Genomic DNA, 17118 nt, shown 5'->3' on the forward strand with positions numbered 1-17118 from the left:
AAAACCCCCAAATAAACACAATGCTGTGAAGTGAAACAGCACGGCTGAGAATATGAGAATCCCGAATGGAGGATAACATTTTGATTGAGGTAGAGCAGGTGATGCAAACATTAGGAAATATTCTGCCATAGTTTTGCCAATGTAGCTCTTTTCTTACAGGTAATAACAATGCAATAGTCCATTGATCCAGATCTTTTCTCCGTAAGCATGGGGTTTTTGTCATGACATGCACAAACTGAGAAATAAGGCTAAATACACAAAACCTAATTTTAATAGTCAAGATACCAGTCAAACTTCTAACAAAGTTTGTCAGGTTTAACCTTCTTCCTTTAAATATAGCTATTTTAAACATCTGTAGTTTCATTCAATCACTCTCTTCCAAAATGACTGTCGTAAGAGACCTAACATGGGCAAGTCAGAATGCTTGTCTAAAGACACAGCTGGCACCATGAAAAGTTTTGAGTAACAGTTAAGTCTGCTTCCTTCTGTAGTGGGCTAGGTTCCTCAGCCCTTCTTCCCTGAATAGTCCACAGTATTATCCCAAACATCCACAACCAAGCATGACAACGATTTGAGGTTTCCGGCATACCCCTTTCAGATAAAACAAAGTGAGAGATTAGTTCTACAGGTAACTTTTAATGCATGTGTTGAAAATTTGAGAAGATTCTGGTATTTTTCCCTTCCAAATACATGTGATTGCATTTATGTACATGTATTTTTACCTTTGTAATACATTTTTATTAGTTATTGCCATTACCATTTTCAGTCTTAAATGATAGCACAAACGGTTTATAGTCAGGACACCTCACAATAGCCTCACTTGCCATTTATGCAAAATTTAAGAAAATTTAAGCCTAAATATTTTTTTTTAATCTTCTGGCAAGTCAGGATTTTCTCCTCATTTATTAATACCTGTGCCTGGCAGAACACACTAAAGGTGCCGATACTCGTGACTAATCTAGATGAAGTTCAAGTCAGCTTACAGGAGGTAATTTTCTTCGGTTCTTCATTCAGCTCTTATTCATCCCAGGTATCTCCGTATTTATTTACTTTAACTAAAGAAAAGAAGAAAAGGTAGTCACGTATGAGTTAGTTTAACTGCAGAAGTTTATCTTATACAGTGCTGAAAAGCATGATGAAATGCATTACCATTTGAAGAGGGGATTGGGGAGAACAGTCAGAGCACAACAGACGTCTAATTAAAGCTACTTTTGAATAAATGGGGAGGAGAGTTCGTTACTCATTATTCTTTAATGAATTAATATTTAGTCAAGAAGCCTACTGTGCTAATTCCTGCTCTACAGACTTTGTAATTCCTTTGAAACAAATATAACACGTGGATGAAGCAAAGACAATTGGAGGAAACAGGCAAGGAATGTTGCGATAAATAATGTGGCTACATAATCTAGTTACGTGCACAGTTGGATGGATTCAGCATAGTTAAAAACATGTTCGAAGACAAACAAAAATCAGTAATCCCTACTAGGAAACTACTCAGCCATTATTATTTGGCAGCTTCCTTTAGTAGAGCAGTGAGTCAGACAAAAAAAAACCAACAGTGTACTGATCTTAATGGATTTACTCAGGAGTATGTCGTGTGTAACTGAACAACGACCAGAAAGTGAAAAGATGCTTTCTTGAAAGCAAGCTGCAAAGTAGTCCGTCACCAACTGCCACGCCTGACGGGGTAACGGATGGACCGATATGATACAGCAGGAATGCTGACACTAGTCAGGCACCCGTCACACATCTGCTTGCAGGTTAATTACTAAGCCCACCATTTATTAATACCTGTCTGCAGCAGAACCAGTGGAACAGAGCAGAATGTATGGTCCTTGTTTCAGTGAGGTGTCAGCAAACTTAGCATAATGTGCTGACAAACCTCTATTAAGCAGATTGGTATCGCAGTGAGGCACAATGATAAGCTCTTTCAAAGTACAATTTGATTTCCATTTCTATTAGCCACAGCAGCTGAGCAGGCTGCATGCATTCCCTGGAAAATGGTCCAGTCCAGATCACTATGCAGATGCACATATTTGCATGGCTACAGTGAATGGAGAAGGCACCAGCAGAGGGAAGCTGGGGACTGCTTAAAACTGGTTTAAACATGGTTTGTTTTCCCTTATGTCCTTGCAACAGAGGGAAGAAACCCTTGTCTCCTATTTGCTAGTCGGGTTCCTACGACACAGAGGTAAGAGGATGAACAAAGGGATAATGACTCAGGACATATGAATAGGCACACAACAAGGAATGTGTCCAGTGTGACACAAGAAGCGAAATCAGATCTTGGGCCGCAACATCAGTAGAATCCCTGAACTGTAGATTTAAATGTGCTTCCACTTGTGAAACATTTCTGAACTTCTGCATCCCCTCCTTACTCTTTTTCCCTAAAAATACAAAGAGATACTCAAAAGTTTATTTACAAATCTCATGCACTGCTCGGTGTAGTTCTATTCTCAAAGCCTGAGTGTAACCATTAAACACAGAAATATAACAGACAGAATGCAATATTTGATCAACAATTTATAGAGGCCTTTTATAGACCTCAAATAACTAAAAAAAAAGAGAATACATTCTCATTTCACAGCCACGAGATTTGCCACGGAATATGGCAAGGTTTGCAGGATGCTGCTTCAGATTGCAGTGCGTAGTTTTCAAGTGACATGTCTAGACTTTCCATTTGTGGAGAAATACCTTGGAAAAGAAATGTTGTGTAAATCAATGAAGTGTCAGCTGATGGAATTTAGAAGCAACCTGAAACTACAGCCTCAACAGTTTTTTTAATGTCTCATTTGGCATAGTCATGCAACAAGCGAGGCTTTCAACCTTGAACTAACAGTTTTAAATCATTACCCAACAATTGTTTATATTTTTTAATTTCAAGACCATGTAGGTCTGTCCAAAGACGGATTATCTCGAGGAAGTAATTCACAAGCAAGAAATAGACTGACACTCTTAAGCAACACTGTTCCAAAGCTTATGATTACCACTTCAGAACTTTTTGCATTAATAAACTTGTCTATACTTATTACCACCTGCTATGGCTGATAAGAGACATTAGCTATTCCTACAAATCTTGTTTCAATGTGATTGACCAGATGGACACTGCATACAAACCCCAGCCATTCACACTGACTAATCCAGCAGTGTATTAAATGGGAAAATGTTCCTCTTGCTATCATCATTTTCACAGATGACACACTAAAAGTTCTAGAAAAAGCAGTTATGAATTGCTTCTGGTGTCTCCTTTGATTGAGTCAAAAAGCTGACTGAACAGCATCTTATCCTTCAGGACACTGCATTCTTGTTTTACTGCATGAAGTTTTGTTTTTCACTGTGAAAACAAATCTCAATATTGCTGCCAAATACTGTTTCCTTCCTTTGAGTTTTAATGTAGAAACTGAACGTCTACAAACAATGCCTCTATAGAAATCCTCTAATTCTACATGAAACAATTCATAAAAATAAATACCCCCCCCCCTTCAAAACCATCAGCCATGTGCTCTATTTTGAGAGAACAATGCTATCTAAAACACAACACCCCCTTCCACAGCTAAAACTCTTTAGTACAGCTCTGAGCTCACAGCATTCTTTGTGGAAGGAGGTTGCTCAATGCATTCAATAAACCAAGTTATGAGATTTTCAGTCTGGGACCAAGCAACATGGCTGGTGGAGAGGAATTATAATTTGCTATTGGAAGATCAATATGTTTGAAAAAAGAATCTGAAATGTGCAACTACAGACCACATCACATGAGATACCTGCAGATACTGTAAAAGTAAACTGCTTAAAGGGTAAGCAGAATTTAGCAATTTTTAACATTATTGCCAACTTTTGAGTTCACTACATATTTCTGTAAATTGGTATATTACCTTCCTTAATTGGTTTTTCCTGTGAAAACTTGCTTGGAGTTTCTGCTTTTGGTGGTCGCATTACCTCATATGTGTCTCTATGTTTATTCCTTAATTCCTCATATGTGACGCCTTTTTTTTTACGACTTTCTTCTGGAATTGGAGCAGGATCTGAAAACAAAACAAACACCAAAATACTAGAAATGGCATCAGACACCAAAACTTGGCTACAACCTACTCTAGAATGCCAGTTAATTACAGCTCAATCCCAACTGAAAAGGAGCACGACAGCTGCAGTTCTAAATGCAACAGAGAATGAACGTGGTCTTTAATTAATCCATTCCTTTTATCCTTTTCATTTTGTCAAACTGCTTTGGAAGATTGGCAATTAACTCCTTTTCTTCATGTTACCCAGTGGAAATCCTAACAACCATCTGTTGTTGATGAATAAAATAGTTCTGGTCACTTTATGTAAAATTTATGATAATCACACGTTTTGTATATTTATGATTTCTGAAGAGAAATTTAAGTGAAGCTCAAGGGCTTGCATTGAGGCTTCAAATTCTGCTTTCAAAGAACTAGCACTAACATCTACCTTATGTCACCCGATAAACTTTTTATCCTTTTATCTACAACTATAATGCAGAATCGTGGTTCTATAATTAAGGTTCTACCAACTATTGATACTTGCGATGAAGTGTAATTACAATTTCCTTGACACATTTACATCTGATACTGTTATGTAACTAAAACTGAGTTGCATGAAAGGACTTTGTGAAATAAAACCTTTTCCGTAAAGGAGTTAAAAAATCCAAACTAATTCGAAGTACAAAACTCTGCATTGGACTGTAACTTCCTCCTTTGTGTACCAGAGAGACCTGAATTCAGAATCGTGTGCCTCCCCTGCAGGAGCTGAGGACAGAGTTCATGCTGGAAGAAGGAGAACAGCTGCACAGAACAGTACTTGAAAAACATTTTAGTTCTCCATGAGAAAATCAGCTGTTGCTGGACAGAACACAATATGCATTCAGTTCTCAGAAGATTTAAATGTTTGTCACATTATAAAAAAAGCAGTTTAATGGCACTGAATTATAGCAGCATACAGTTACAGCACCACCACTGGTGAAAATGAAATAACCTCAGAAAGGCTAGCAGACAAATGGTAGAGACTGTAGCAGTGAACAGATGGCATATTCACCTTAATTTCAGTCAAAAAGAACTTCAAGCCAAGCTGAGTTTTTTGCAGGTTGAGTTTCACAACACGTTAAACCTTTTGATTTACGAACTTTACTTGCAATTAGAGCTACAAAACATGAAAACCCACTGAGTTTAGTTTACAGTTAGAATACAAAATAATACATATATTTGCCCTCTGTGTGAAAACAATTTTGGCAACTCCAAGCTGTTTCATTCAAAACCACTATATTGTACTGTGTATGTTTGCATGGGATGAAAATACATAGTTTAGTAAGAGAAGTATCTAAGAGAAAGGCAAGAGTCATTGTACTACAAACTGCTAAATAAAATATTAAGACAAAACACACCTTGGACAGCATAATCCGTAATTCCTGTAGGTGAAGACTCATTCAGGGAAGCACTGAATGGAACAGGTTCGTAACTTGAGAGGTCTCTGTCTGTTGAACTATAATCATCTGAATAGCTAGAAGAAAGGGGGAATCCAGCTCTTGGAGAAGAAGATTCAGTAAATGACTGAGAAGGCATGTCTGAAAATTCAGATTTCCGACTGGAACGGCTGGAAAATGATACGATTAAATATTAAATACAGAAATACTGAAATTAAAAACTGAACTAAGAGTAACAATATGTGCAGTTCAATAAAATTTTATGTTAAATGGTTTAGTTCCCAACATGAATTATAGTCTTAAAAGTTTGGGGTGGGTTTTTGTTTTTCTTTACATTGCAAACATCTATATAGTCCCTTCCCCGACACTCTTCCCTTCCTTCCAGGAATGTGTCTTATACCTGAAAATCTCCAGAACAGAAGACAAAAGAGACCAAGTATTTTGCACTTTACGGGACAAAAATGACAATCCCTTCCCCCAGGGAGTCTTTAGACAGAAAACACCACATCAGACACAAATAGTACAGGGTGTGCCCATCTAACTAGTGGTAGCATGAACTACAGTTATTTTTAAAGGCCATTTAGGAAGAATTTGCAATTTTAAACACTTCATCGTTAGAAGCTGCTGTAATTGATCAGTACCAAAGAACAGAAGAAAAGGAGGATGAAGAGCTACTTTGGAGATATTAAAATATGAAGGTTTATCGAGCTGCTGAATTCAGCAGAAACATTAATGAATTTTCCCTTAAGAGAGAAACGTAAGACCATATAAAGACTATTCTGGAAACTGATGCCTGATATTCTAAAGCATTTGCTACATACTCAGAATGACCCTGCAAACCACTACACAACATGTCTCTGTGTCAAGAATGCCACCACTTGGTGCCACTAGAATGTCTCTAGAGTATTTAATTTTTTACTTTAAATTTCTGCTTAGCTGTACTTTTAGTTTCATAAGAAAAACATTTGCAATTAGTCTTTGTTTTATTCTCACAATCAACGTACAGAGCTAAGCCATTTTATTGCCTCAATTATATTTTTAAAGTATATGCATAAGCAGCTTTAAAGAACCATCTGATCTTTTAGCTCCCTGTTTTTAACTGCAGATCAGAATTACCAAAAATAAGTAGTAGATGTTTAATGACCATGAAAATGTAATTATTTCTATTGCTAGCTTAAAAGAGTAATATGTATGGACAATAATGCAATTTGAACAAATTTAAATTAATTGTTTAACGAAGAAAAAAGGAATTTTCCCTTAGGAAATAAAATTTTAGAGATACAAAAAAATGGGCCATTAAAGATTGAAGGGACTTCAACAGTCAATCAGTGCAGCAGATGATGGCATTTGAAGATGCTCTCACCTAGAGTAAACACAGTTAGCGATCATGCCAATTTCTTATGAGAAACTGGGGGTGGGTGGGTGAAGGGACAAGTCCAACTCCAATTCAGCTGAGTTTATGCAGTAAATATATGAAGTGGTAATTCCTAAAATTATGTTTGATACCGTAAAAATGTAAGCATTTCAGAATAAAGGTAGATCTTGCAGACAAAACTGTCCTAAGTCTGAATTTATAAAGTAATTAAGAATTCAATCCTTTAAAAACATTTAACAAATCTTAGCACATACCTAGCAGGAATACTACTCACTATCCAAACACTATTCTCCCAGTGTTGAATCAAAGCGTTTAAGTGAGATATTCTGACAGTAGTTTGCAATTAAAACCCACTTGAAGTAGAAAACATTTGGAACAAAACAGGAAATAGTTTTAAGAACCTGATGAGTTTCTCATATGTACAGCATAATGCTGTTACAGATGTAAAGGATTTAAACAAACAGCAATAAGTCTGACCACCATGCTTCTTCCTGCACTGATATTGTTTACTGAGCTCTTTCCTTTGATAAACACTGAAATCATTTCCACCCTCTTCCTACTTCAATCAAACTAAACTATGGGAAAAACTTCCAGAACGTAACACTATTTTATTTCAGTTAACTTCGTTTACTTCTAAACTAGGGAAGCAACTTCTGCTGGCACACTACTGTAAGTAAATTCCACAGGAAAACACCACCTTACTTCACAAGGAATACATTTTGCTCAGTAAAATGTTTCTTTTTATGCTCCTCAAAGTTGTCAGTTGTTTGTCAAGAGCTCAAAATGTGTGTTTTATAGCTGTCCAACTGATACAGATACAGCTTCCTGAAAGCGGTAGTTTGGGGTAATAGTGGAAAGAGGGAAGGTGCAGCTCTGAAGGTCTTTGAAACCTGCAAACGTAGCCTTTATCTGTTAGCGCTTAAAACATCCTATTCAAGAATAAATTTTAAATTTAAGAGAATTTAATTCTTACTTATGTGAACTATGTCTCTGAGCTTGTCGTAGAACATCTCCTATTGGGGAATCCTTCAGTTTCTTAAATTTCTCACTGCAGATTGGCAAGTAGGATATCTTTCCACCCAGGTATCCACACATTCCAGCAACTTAAAAAAAAACAGAAAGATGGTTTTATATGCTGTATCATAACATTCAACATAGTTTTAAAATAATCATTTCAACTACATTATACACTATCTTGAATAAAGGAAAAAAAACAGTTTAGATCTAAACCAAAACCATGAAGTAATCATCTCTCTCTGCTTCTTTTGCCAACAAAGGGTACTAAAAACAAACACAACAGCTGAACAGACATACAGCAATCATTTAGACATGACACGCCATGAGATGATTTCAGCTCATACCTGACGAATGAAAGGTGACAAAAAAAGGAAAATAATCAGGTTTTCCCAAGATCCAGAAATAACAATTAACTATCAAAGGTTATAAAAGAGTCAGGAATAAACAAAGGGATTAAATTAGCAGAATTTACTACATCAGAACAGTCAGATCCTGAAAAGGTTTTCACTAGTATAAAGAGAAGTCTAAATAAATTTAGGATTAGGCTCAGTATCTTCTGAAGAAGATTCTTTGGTATGATCACCGGAGGGCAAACAACTGAATTAGCTGAATGTTCGCAAACTCCAGGCAAATGCTTTCAGTTCAGTGCATGAGACATTTTCATCTGCTGGACAGGACATACGAGTAAACGATCACAATAGTTCTTTCTGGGCTTAAAACTGATTATTTCCACCAACTGGCTCCTTCAAGTTTTATAAGTAGGTCCAACAGAGTACAAAGGACCATGAAGGATTCAATGGCAATTAATAAAAGTCTTGTTGTTGGCTTTGTAGAAGAAAAGGCCTAGATCCTTCTTTCATATGCAATCAGTATTTTCTAAATACAAAGACTAAAGACCCTCAATCATCTTTAAGTCAGCAAAGAATTAATTACCAGTACCATTAATCCACCGGGGTCCTCACACTGTAGATTACATTGCCTGGGAATAAATACAGAAGGGGATTTTACCCGACCCTTCTGTACTGGTGCTAAAACTGTGGTTCCTGTTCTAATGCCTGTCTTTTCAAAAGGATGTTAGAAATCCTTTTCCAAGCAAAAGGATAGAACAGCCACAACTATGAGTGAAGTTCACAAATGACAGATGTGAGGGTTTAGCTGTTCAGCAGGTCAAAAAATTTGGAAGACACCTCAAAGGCTGTAAGTATGTGCAAAGGCAAAATTTACAAGCCCCCAAAAGGAAAAATGGCCCAACAAGAATTCAAACTAAATATGTAGCAAAATAATGCTAAGCAGCAAAGGTGATTGATCTGTGGCGTAAATTACAAAGAGAAAGTCTCAGTCTCTTGAGGCCTTCCAGCCAAGAAAAGTGGAAGCATCTCTCTGGAAGACGTTTCACCCAAATTACAGGCTAAAATATTTGTCTTCTCTTATTACAGAGCTAACAGCCAGATGATACACATTTTCAAAGCCAGCACAGTAAATTAGATATTGTTTCTCTCTGCTTCTTCTGTATTCACTGTGACAAGACATTAGAGAAGCTGATCAGAGACAAAGAGGCCAGGTCCCACTGCTGGCTAACGTGAAGTAGGACATACAGATCTTACCCTTCTTTGCCAAAGAGAGATAGAGGACCAAGAGCTCTGTGCAATGTCAGAGGAAATGCTGTCAATCTAGCCTATCAGTCAGTTAAATTATGAGACACAATTTGGACCTGTAAACTATGTCCCTGGCAATAGTTTTCAGGAAGATCCTGTAGACAGTAGGGACATCTGACCTAAACAATGAGGAAGAAACGAAAACTGCTGAACTCAGGCCTTTTACACTCCAACTATGTCCCAGAAAAATCCCTGTATTTAAAATTGAGCACATAAATCACACAAAGTTACCTCCTGAAAAACAACCAAAGCACACACTTTATGGAAAATTCTTTTAGTACAAAATGAAAGCCCATATGCCTACCAGCATACATCAAAAAGGAGAAGCCACAAGTCTTTTGGCTTATAACCTTAATATTAAGAATAGCTGATCTGGTCCAGCTGCTCCTTACTTTTCCCCTATATTTTAAAAATTAGTTCTATTAAATAGGAGGAATGTAGCCCTTAACTAGAAATTTGTAGGAGATATCAGGGAAATAATAATTCCATTACTTATTAGAAACACTTGTGTCATTACATTGTTTGGCATTAAATCAAAGCAAGCAGAACTTAGCATAAACAAATGGCAGCCCTCGTCTCTTACATTCATTTATCTGCTTAAACAACACTTCCTTCGCCACAAATCATGGGTTTTACCCTCTTCCCACTGAAGTAAACTGTGAGAGTAATTGGCTGTATCTGGGTAGATTGGCAAGATGGCAACTTCCTGTTTTACTGTCATGTATTACATTGAAAAGGTTAATTTATTAATTTATTTTTGATTATACTTAATACAAAATCATTCACATGAAATTGCCATTTTCCTACAATTGTACATACATAATATCCAGGAAAAAAAGGCACTAAAATAGCCTGAATGGGACAAGTGAGATGCAGGAATAAAGACGTTCAAATTAGGAAGGGAGGGGTAGGTATACTCTGGCAAAGTAATTTCAAGTAAGCTTGTACAGTATCTATTTACACTATCTTTATCTTGAATTCTTACATTACACTTGTCAAGCGTATTTCAAATCCTACAATTTTATGGAAAGCCTGTAGACAAAATTCGTCCAAAACATGCTGCACAAGTTCAAAGATGGTGAATAAATGAAATGCTCCACCTCTTGACATGGAATAGGTTCTTGCAATATGACATGTTGCAGTTAAGAACCACAGCTAAGAAGTTGCTGACTGATAGAATTAACTGCATCAAGGTGACACTTATTCATCGGATATATCAGATCATTTGCTCCTATCTTCAGGAACAGTTGTACCAATGCAAGCATTGAATCTATGATTCTGTAAGTGCTGTGTTCTCCACGTGGGACAGGGTAATCATGGTTATACATATAAACTGAAGGGTGAGAGGCTGGAGAGCAGCCCCACAGAAGGGGATCTGGGGGTTTGGGTTGATGGTAAGTTGAACATGAGCCACCAGTGTGCCCTGGCAGCCGAGAGAGCCAACCGTGCCCTGGGGTGCATCAAGCACAGCATAGCCACTGGTTGAGGGAGGTGATTGCCCTGCTCTACTCTGCACTGGTGCAAGCCCCACCTCGAATCCCATATGCAGGTTTGGGCACTTCAATGTAAGGAGGACATTAAACTATTACAGCGTGTCCAGAGGAGGGCAACCAAGATGGTGAAGGGTCTCAAGGGCAAGAGGAGCGGCCGAGGTCACTTGGGGGCAGTGGAAGGGGAATGCTGATCTCCTCTCTCTGGTGACCTGCGATAGGATTCAAGAAAATAGAATGAAGCCGCATCAAGGCAAGTTCAGATTGGACATTAGGAAGAGGTTCTTCACCAAGAGGGTGGTCAGTCACTGGCACAGGCTCCCCGGGGAAGTGGTCACAGCACCAAGCCTGTCAGAGTTCAATGAGCGTCTGGATGACGCTCTTAGTCATATGGTTTAGTGTTAGGTAGTCCTGCGAGGAGCAGGGAGTTGGACTGGATGATCCTTATGGGTCCCTTACAACTCAAGGTATTCTATGATTCTGTATTTCTATAGAGTGGAGCCACAGTAAATCAGCCAGCTAGCCTCATGGGGATTACATCTGCATAACAGACTCCAGAACCTGAAGCATGAATACAAGCTGAATTTATATGTAGCTTTTACTTACATGCAACTTTCATAAAAGAGCCAAATCTGGAGCTATCTCTTAGAACACCTAAAAATGAGAATCAAAGAAATTAGTGGTAAGTTATTACAAATTAAGCTGAAAAATGTCAACTGTAGTTACATTTGTAGGCTAGTAGTTTGCAGTTATTTTTGTAGGTAGCAGGTTACTCTTTTAACACTTAATGTTCAAGAAAATTCAAAACCTACCTAACATCTGAATTCCCCAGAAAATTACAAAGATCTAAGAATTACCTCTTTAATCTTATCATACACAGCATTACTACACACTACAGAGTATACCTTCATAATCACTGAAATATTGCTTTTTTCAAACAATATAAAGTCAACACGAATTTAATTTTAATTTAAAAAGTTTTGCTCCTTCTTTAGTTATAGGAACTGCAAGTCACATAGCTGAAGAGTCTGCACTACTTCTAATTACAAGTAGATTAGATGTTATATTATTACAGTAACTTTATTAACAGCAGGAATATTTCATCTGAGCAAATCCAAATTAACCCAAACTATGTTTACACTTTACCTTTCCTAATTAAGAAACTAGTAGCAAGCATGCTCACTGCAGCCAAAGGAAAAGCTGTAAAGAAGAAGAGGAGTTGTTTAGAATATGATTTTCAATATTTTCGACCACATTTAACAAAATAGGCAATGAAATGAGAGTCACTAGGCCTTACTAAGCCCACTTGTACAAGACATAATATAAAAAAATATGTGTAAGTTACATATAATTAACAAACTGTATATAAATTATGAAACATTCTCAATTCCACTTTTTAAGACCTACTACAAATTATGCAGTACCGGTTAATGAGTCATCCGGTCTTCATTAGACTTCATGCTTCCAAAAATACAAAAGCCAATGCCAGATGTAGTAATGCTCTAACGAAAAGACTGCAGGTCTAGCTACAACTGTTCCAGCATCAGGATGCACAACTTTAAACCAGAGAAGCATACGTGGCTCTTCAGGACAAAAGGCAAATTACAGAGAGGCCAGCGCCTCTCAAAAATCTTGATAACCAGAAGCCTTGATTTTGTTTTAACATAATAACTTTGGGAAAAGTCTAACTCTTAGAGAGATATAAACTACACTGATTAAAATTAGGTAACACATCTTATTCACCAGCTTTTTCCTGTAGCTTATGGATCAAACTAAACAATTCAGGGGCAGGGTGAGGAATGAAGAGAAGACCACAAACGTGGAACAGCATTACTGCCTATTGCAATCAGGTTAATAGTTCATGTAGATTTTTATCCCATTAAAAGAGTTCAGGTGGCAGGAAGGGTTTGAAGATGGCAAGAAACAAAAGGAATGCTTATTTCAAGCAATGGTAATTATGATACTGGGAAGATTAGCATTGAAACTATTTGTAAAGACTGCCACACCTACACAAGATACAGTGACACTGAAATAACAAACATGACAAAAGACTAAATTAAAGATTTAGATGTGTCACAATGAAATTATATTTTAAGCAAGTCTGAAAATGTAGATGTTACAAAAAGGCTCAATGCCTTTAACTTTACCTAGGGGAGAAACCTTTGCAACAGCATTAGATGTTTATAGCATTTTGATGCACACAATCTGCTAATTAAGGCCAAAATTGAATATTATATTTTTTAGAATTTGGAGAGTTCACTATTAAAATCTACTTTGCAAACTAACAGTTTATTCCTTCACAAATTCTGACTGGTCTAAACTATGTTAGGAGTCTAACCAGCATTTTAGGGTAAATATGACTGATGTTACTTTTAAGAAGTATTGGCTCCTTGGTTCACAAGCAAGATTACAGCAACACTTCAGGATAGAGAAGAAAATCTTCCCATCTATTAAAGATTAAAACCCTGATGCTTTTAGGGATTCTAGACCTAGATTTCCCAAAATCTAGAGTTTTAGATTTTTTAAGATACAGAATGGCAGTGCAGATTTGAAGCTAAATTGTAAGAGGAAAAAAAACCCAGGGAGGGTGTGTGTGAAAAGAAATTGGAAGAACTTATTAGCGAGGACTTCAGTCTAACCTTTAGAGGATGGAAATGATTTATAGACCCAACACAAATACTCCAAACATCAAAGACAGGTTACACAGTTTAGTGGAAAGAACTGATAGTATGTGACTAGAGGAATAATACGTAAACAAAAATTGGTTTCACACATAAAAATTAATATCAATAATTATTCAAGTGTAAGAAAAAACAAAACTAGCTTAATAAATCAGAAAATATCAATGCTTTACACTGCTACGGGCAAAAAGTACTTTTTCTGCTTCAGGAACAGAATAAATGTTAGGAAAAATAATGGAAGGCTGATATATCAACAGGACATAATTAAGGATGGGAATAGAATGTACCCTAGTCAAAATGGTTGTATGGGGAAAAAGTCATATTGATCTGGTTTGATTTTGTTAGCAATATTAAAAGTGCAATGGATAAAGCTAGATTGTAATGTGAAATTTTACTTTAGAAGTTATTATATGATAATGTGATTAAAAATCAGAGATACAAGTATATATTAAACTGAAAAATGAAATGAGTAGCAAGCATTTCTGCAATAGAAGCTATCAATAGAAACTACTGCAAAACAGAGTGTAAGAACTGGTAAAAATTGGCTACAACTTGAAATTTGAGTAAACAAACTGAAAATACATGGATTTATAGCAATCTCAGAGTAACAAGAACTGATACAGTAAGGAGCAAGGATGTCAGGGCAGTCATGCAGGCTGCCCATAGCTCTTGTGAAGGGGAGTTCAAATAACATGTACTTAATATAGCAAATGAGAACAATCTAGGTACATGTAATGCAGAATGATGAAACAAAGACGGGAGACCTAGAAAACAGTGACGTACCTTAGGCTCTCCCAGTGAGCTAACCACAAAGAACACAACTCCTGAAAACAGTATCTCAGTTACTGTTGTAGCTCCCTAAAGCGAACTTACTGAAGAAACTAATTTGGGGCTTCTCAACAATACCTTCGTGTAGTTTCTTCAGTCTCTGTATCAGTATGAACAGGGCAGCAAGCCACACTGCCCATCAGGAACTCATAGCAGAACACCTCAAGAACAACAAACAACTCCCTCCCCTCTCGTCTTCCAGGAGAGAGATTATCAATAAACCATAATGAATCATCATCTTACTAATAATGAACCTGACTCTTTTCACTTACAAAAAATATAAGGAAAATAGCTAGGTTTTACCAAAGAAGCTGAAGGTTTACAGGTATTTGAATAAAAGCAGAAGAGGAGAATGCCAAAGCAATGGAGAAAGATAAAGCAGAACTTTGAATCGTTAATTCAAAATCAGAATGCCTTAGAAGTCGCCCCTGAAAGTACTGGCTGCCAGGAGAAATCAGAGCCCCACTGTACTAAACTTAGCAAATCAGCTGCTAAATTCTTCATCTGTCCTGGTTTCTGCTCAGCCACCTCTCAGCATCAGTATCAATCTACTAGCGCATGATAAAGCAGAGGGTGAAAGTCACATCAGAGGCTTCGTCAAACCTCTTGACCTGATATATAAAAAACAGGTACACCTTGAACCTTTGAATTACAGAAACAATGTTAAGCATGCCATCAATTCTCAATGTTTTGTGGAAAAAACCCAACATAACCAAGATATTTCAATTAAATTAAAATGAGACACGAAGTATTCTGTGAAAACAATGCAAGTTTATTATTCCTGTATACTAGCTGTAGTACAGAAGTCATTACGGACCACAGAACCATGATTGAGAATCTTAGTTTTTATTTACAGGGAAAAAAACCCAAACGTCTGGCCACGCACATAGAAACTTTCTCAAACAATTGAGCTGAGCATCTACTTATACATTGTTCTCTTCACAAGCCTCCAGAAAGACAGAAAGCAACGGTTCTAAGTTAAACTATTTTACTCTTGCCTTCTAAAGATAACAACAAAAATAGAAAACAAAAATGCAGACACAGAAAAAAATATTAAGATACATAAATGACAGACCCCATTAATTATATTTATTTTCAGACTTTTAATAAGCATTTATTTAAAATACGAACGGATCTTGTTATAAAGCATAAACATAACAAAGTATGTTGCTCCTTCCACAAAATTCCTGTCCTGCAAACTCTTAATAAATGCGAATCCTACATGGATCAGCATTTACTGGGATGGAATTTTAGACCACGTGACTCTTGTTAATGAACTGCTGTGATATACTGACCTGGGCCTTCCTTCCTTAACACCTCAGATAACAACAAAAACTAAGTGTTGAAGAAAAGCACACCAAGTTTACCAGCAAGCTGAACTTACCTCTATACCGGGCACTCTCTTCTGCACATTCCTTGAGGAGTCTTCTTTCCTCCTCTGTCGGCACATACGGCTTAGGTACTTCCCTCTTTCATTAGGGAAACAAATTAGAAAAGAATGAGCAAAAGAAGGGTTTGGGGGTGATTTTTGAATTAAAAACTTTGCCCAACTTTCACACCTCGTAGCGCCTGTACTTTCACACTGCTATACTTAAGGAACCAGAGGCTTTTGTCTATAAACGTCACATAAAATATGACATTAAAAAAATCCAATGCTTCTACAAAACAGGTGAGCAGAAAATACTCTGTGCGTGCTTACATCCCAACTCAGTCCACGCGTTTTTCCTCAGAAAAGCCTGCTTAGGTCCTTGCAACCAGCCTCCCAAACTGGAGAATTCTGACAGCTCATTAAAGCCTTTTAAAAATATTTGTCAGGGTTTTAACGACACAATGCCTGGTGTCCGTTTACGTGCACATGTATAGTGAGAGCCGGCCAGCTGTTTTGCCAACACGTGAGAAGTTTTCCCCAGAAGTGCGTGACCCTCTCCTACTGGGAAAGGCGTACGAGCAGGCGCCCTGCCAGGTCACCGACCGGCAGAAGGGCAGATGTGGAAAGGCCGCCGGTACCGGGAAGCACAGCCCCTGCCGCGAACCCCCAACCGGTAAAGGCCTCAGGGACAGCATCCCCGCGCCCCCGCAGCCCACCGGGGAGCTCGCGGCTGACAGGAGCCCCCCGGCCCGCTGAGGGTGTGTGCAGGCCTCGAGCCCGCCGCCTCCCCCTCAGCAAAAAGAGCCCCGAGCCCCACCGGGCTCCCCTCGCGGCTTTCCCCCCACAGCTGAATCGCCGAGCGAACAACAGTACCTCGGCCGGGTCACCGACCTCCCCACCGCCGGGACCCTGCCCGGCCTCCATGGCGGGACGGGGAGGGCAGTGCGAGCGACCGCTGACCCGGAAATGGTCGCGATGTGCTCCGTGCGCATGCGTGGAGGGGGCACTGCCGGGCGGGTCCGGTCGCCCCGATAAGCCCCGGTGCTCCCACTTGGGGCGTGGTGGAAGGACCTCGAGATAGCAGCTGAGGCTCAGGGCATTCATTTTAATTGAGAATGTTTCCTTCCTGTGCTTTATCTTGTTTCCTGCCCGCTTAAAGAATGCCGCCCCTAATTTGAGAGCAGGCACTACTACAGGCAGGGTGAATCACTTTAAAGGTAATCCTTACCTGCCTGATTGTCTTTTGCACAGCATTAGGACCTGCCTTGG

The 17118-nt window shown here is 38.3% G+C and overlaps 2 protein-coding genes across 4 annotated transcripts in view; both read right to left on the reverse strand.

Moving 5' to 3' along the window:
- Positions 1-17118, reverse strand: part of DCUN1D4 (defective in cullin neddylation 1 domain containing 4) — a 201164-nt gene that overhangs the window by 105429 nt on the left and 78617 nt on the right. The gene's annotated exons all lie outside the window — the stretch shown is intronic.
- OCIAD1 (OCIA domain containing 1) lies at positions 617-16974 on the reverse strand. Its single transcript, XM_075091544.1, has 8 exons — positions 16723-16974; positions 15865-15949; positions 12118-12171; positions 11578-11625; positions 7783-7912; positions 5396-5604; positions 3873-4022; positions 617-1055 (listed from the first exon to the last, which is right to left on the reverse strand). Exons 1-8 carry the CDS (start codon positions 16951-16953, stop codon positions 1018-1020), a joined length of 945 nt encoding a protein of 314 aa, XP_074947645.1. The 5' UTR covers positions 16954-16974; the 3' UTR covers positions 617-1017.

Source organism: Phalacrocorax aristotelis, chromosome 4 (assembly GCF_949628215.1).
Source record: "Phalacrocorax aristotelis chromosome 4, bGulAri2.1, whole genome shotgun sequence".
NCBI lineage: Eukaryota > Metazoa > Chordata > Aves > Suliformes > Phalacrocoracidae > Phalacrocorax > Phalacrocorax aristotelis.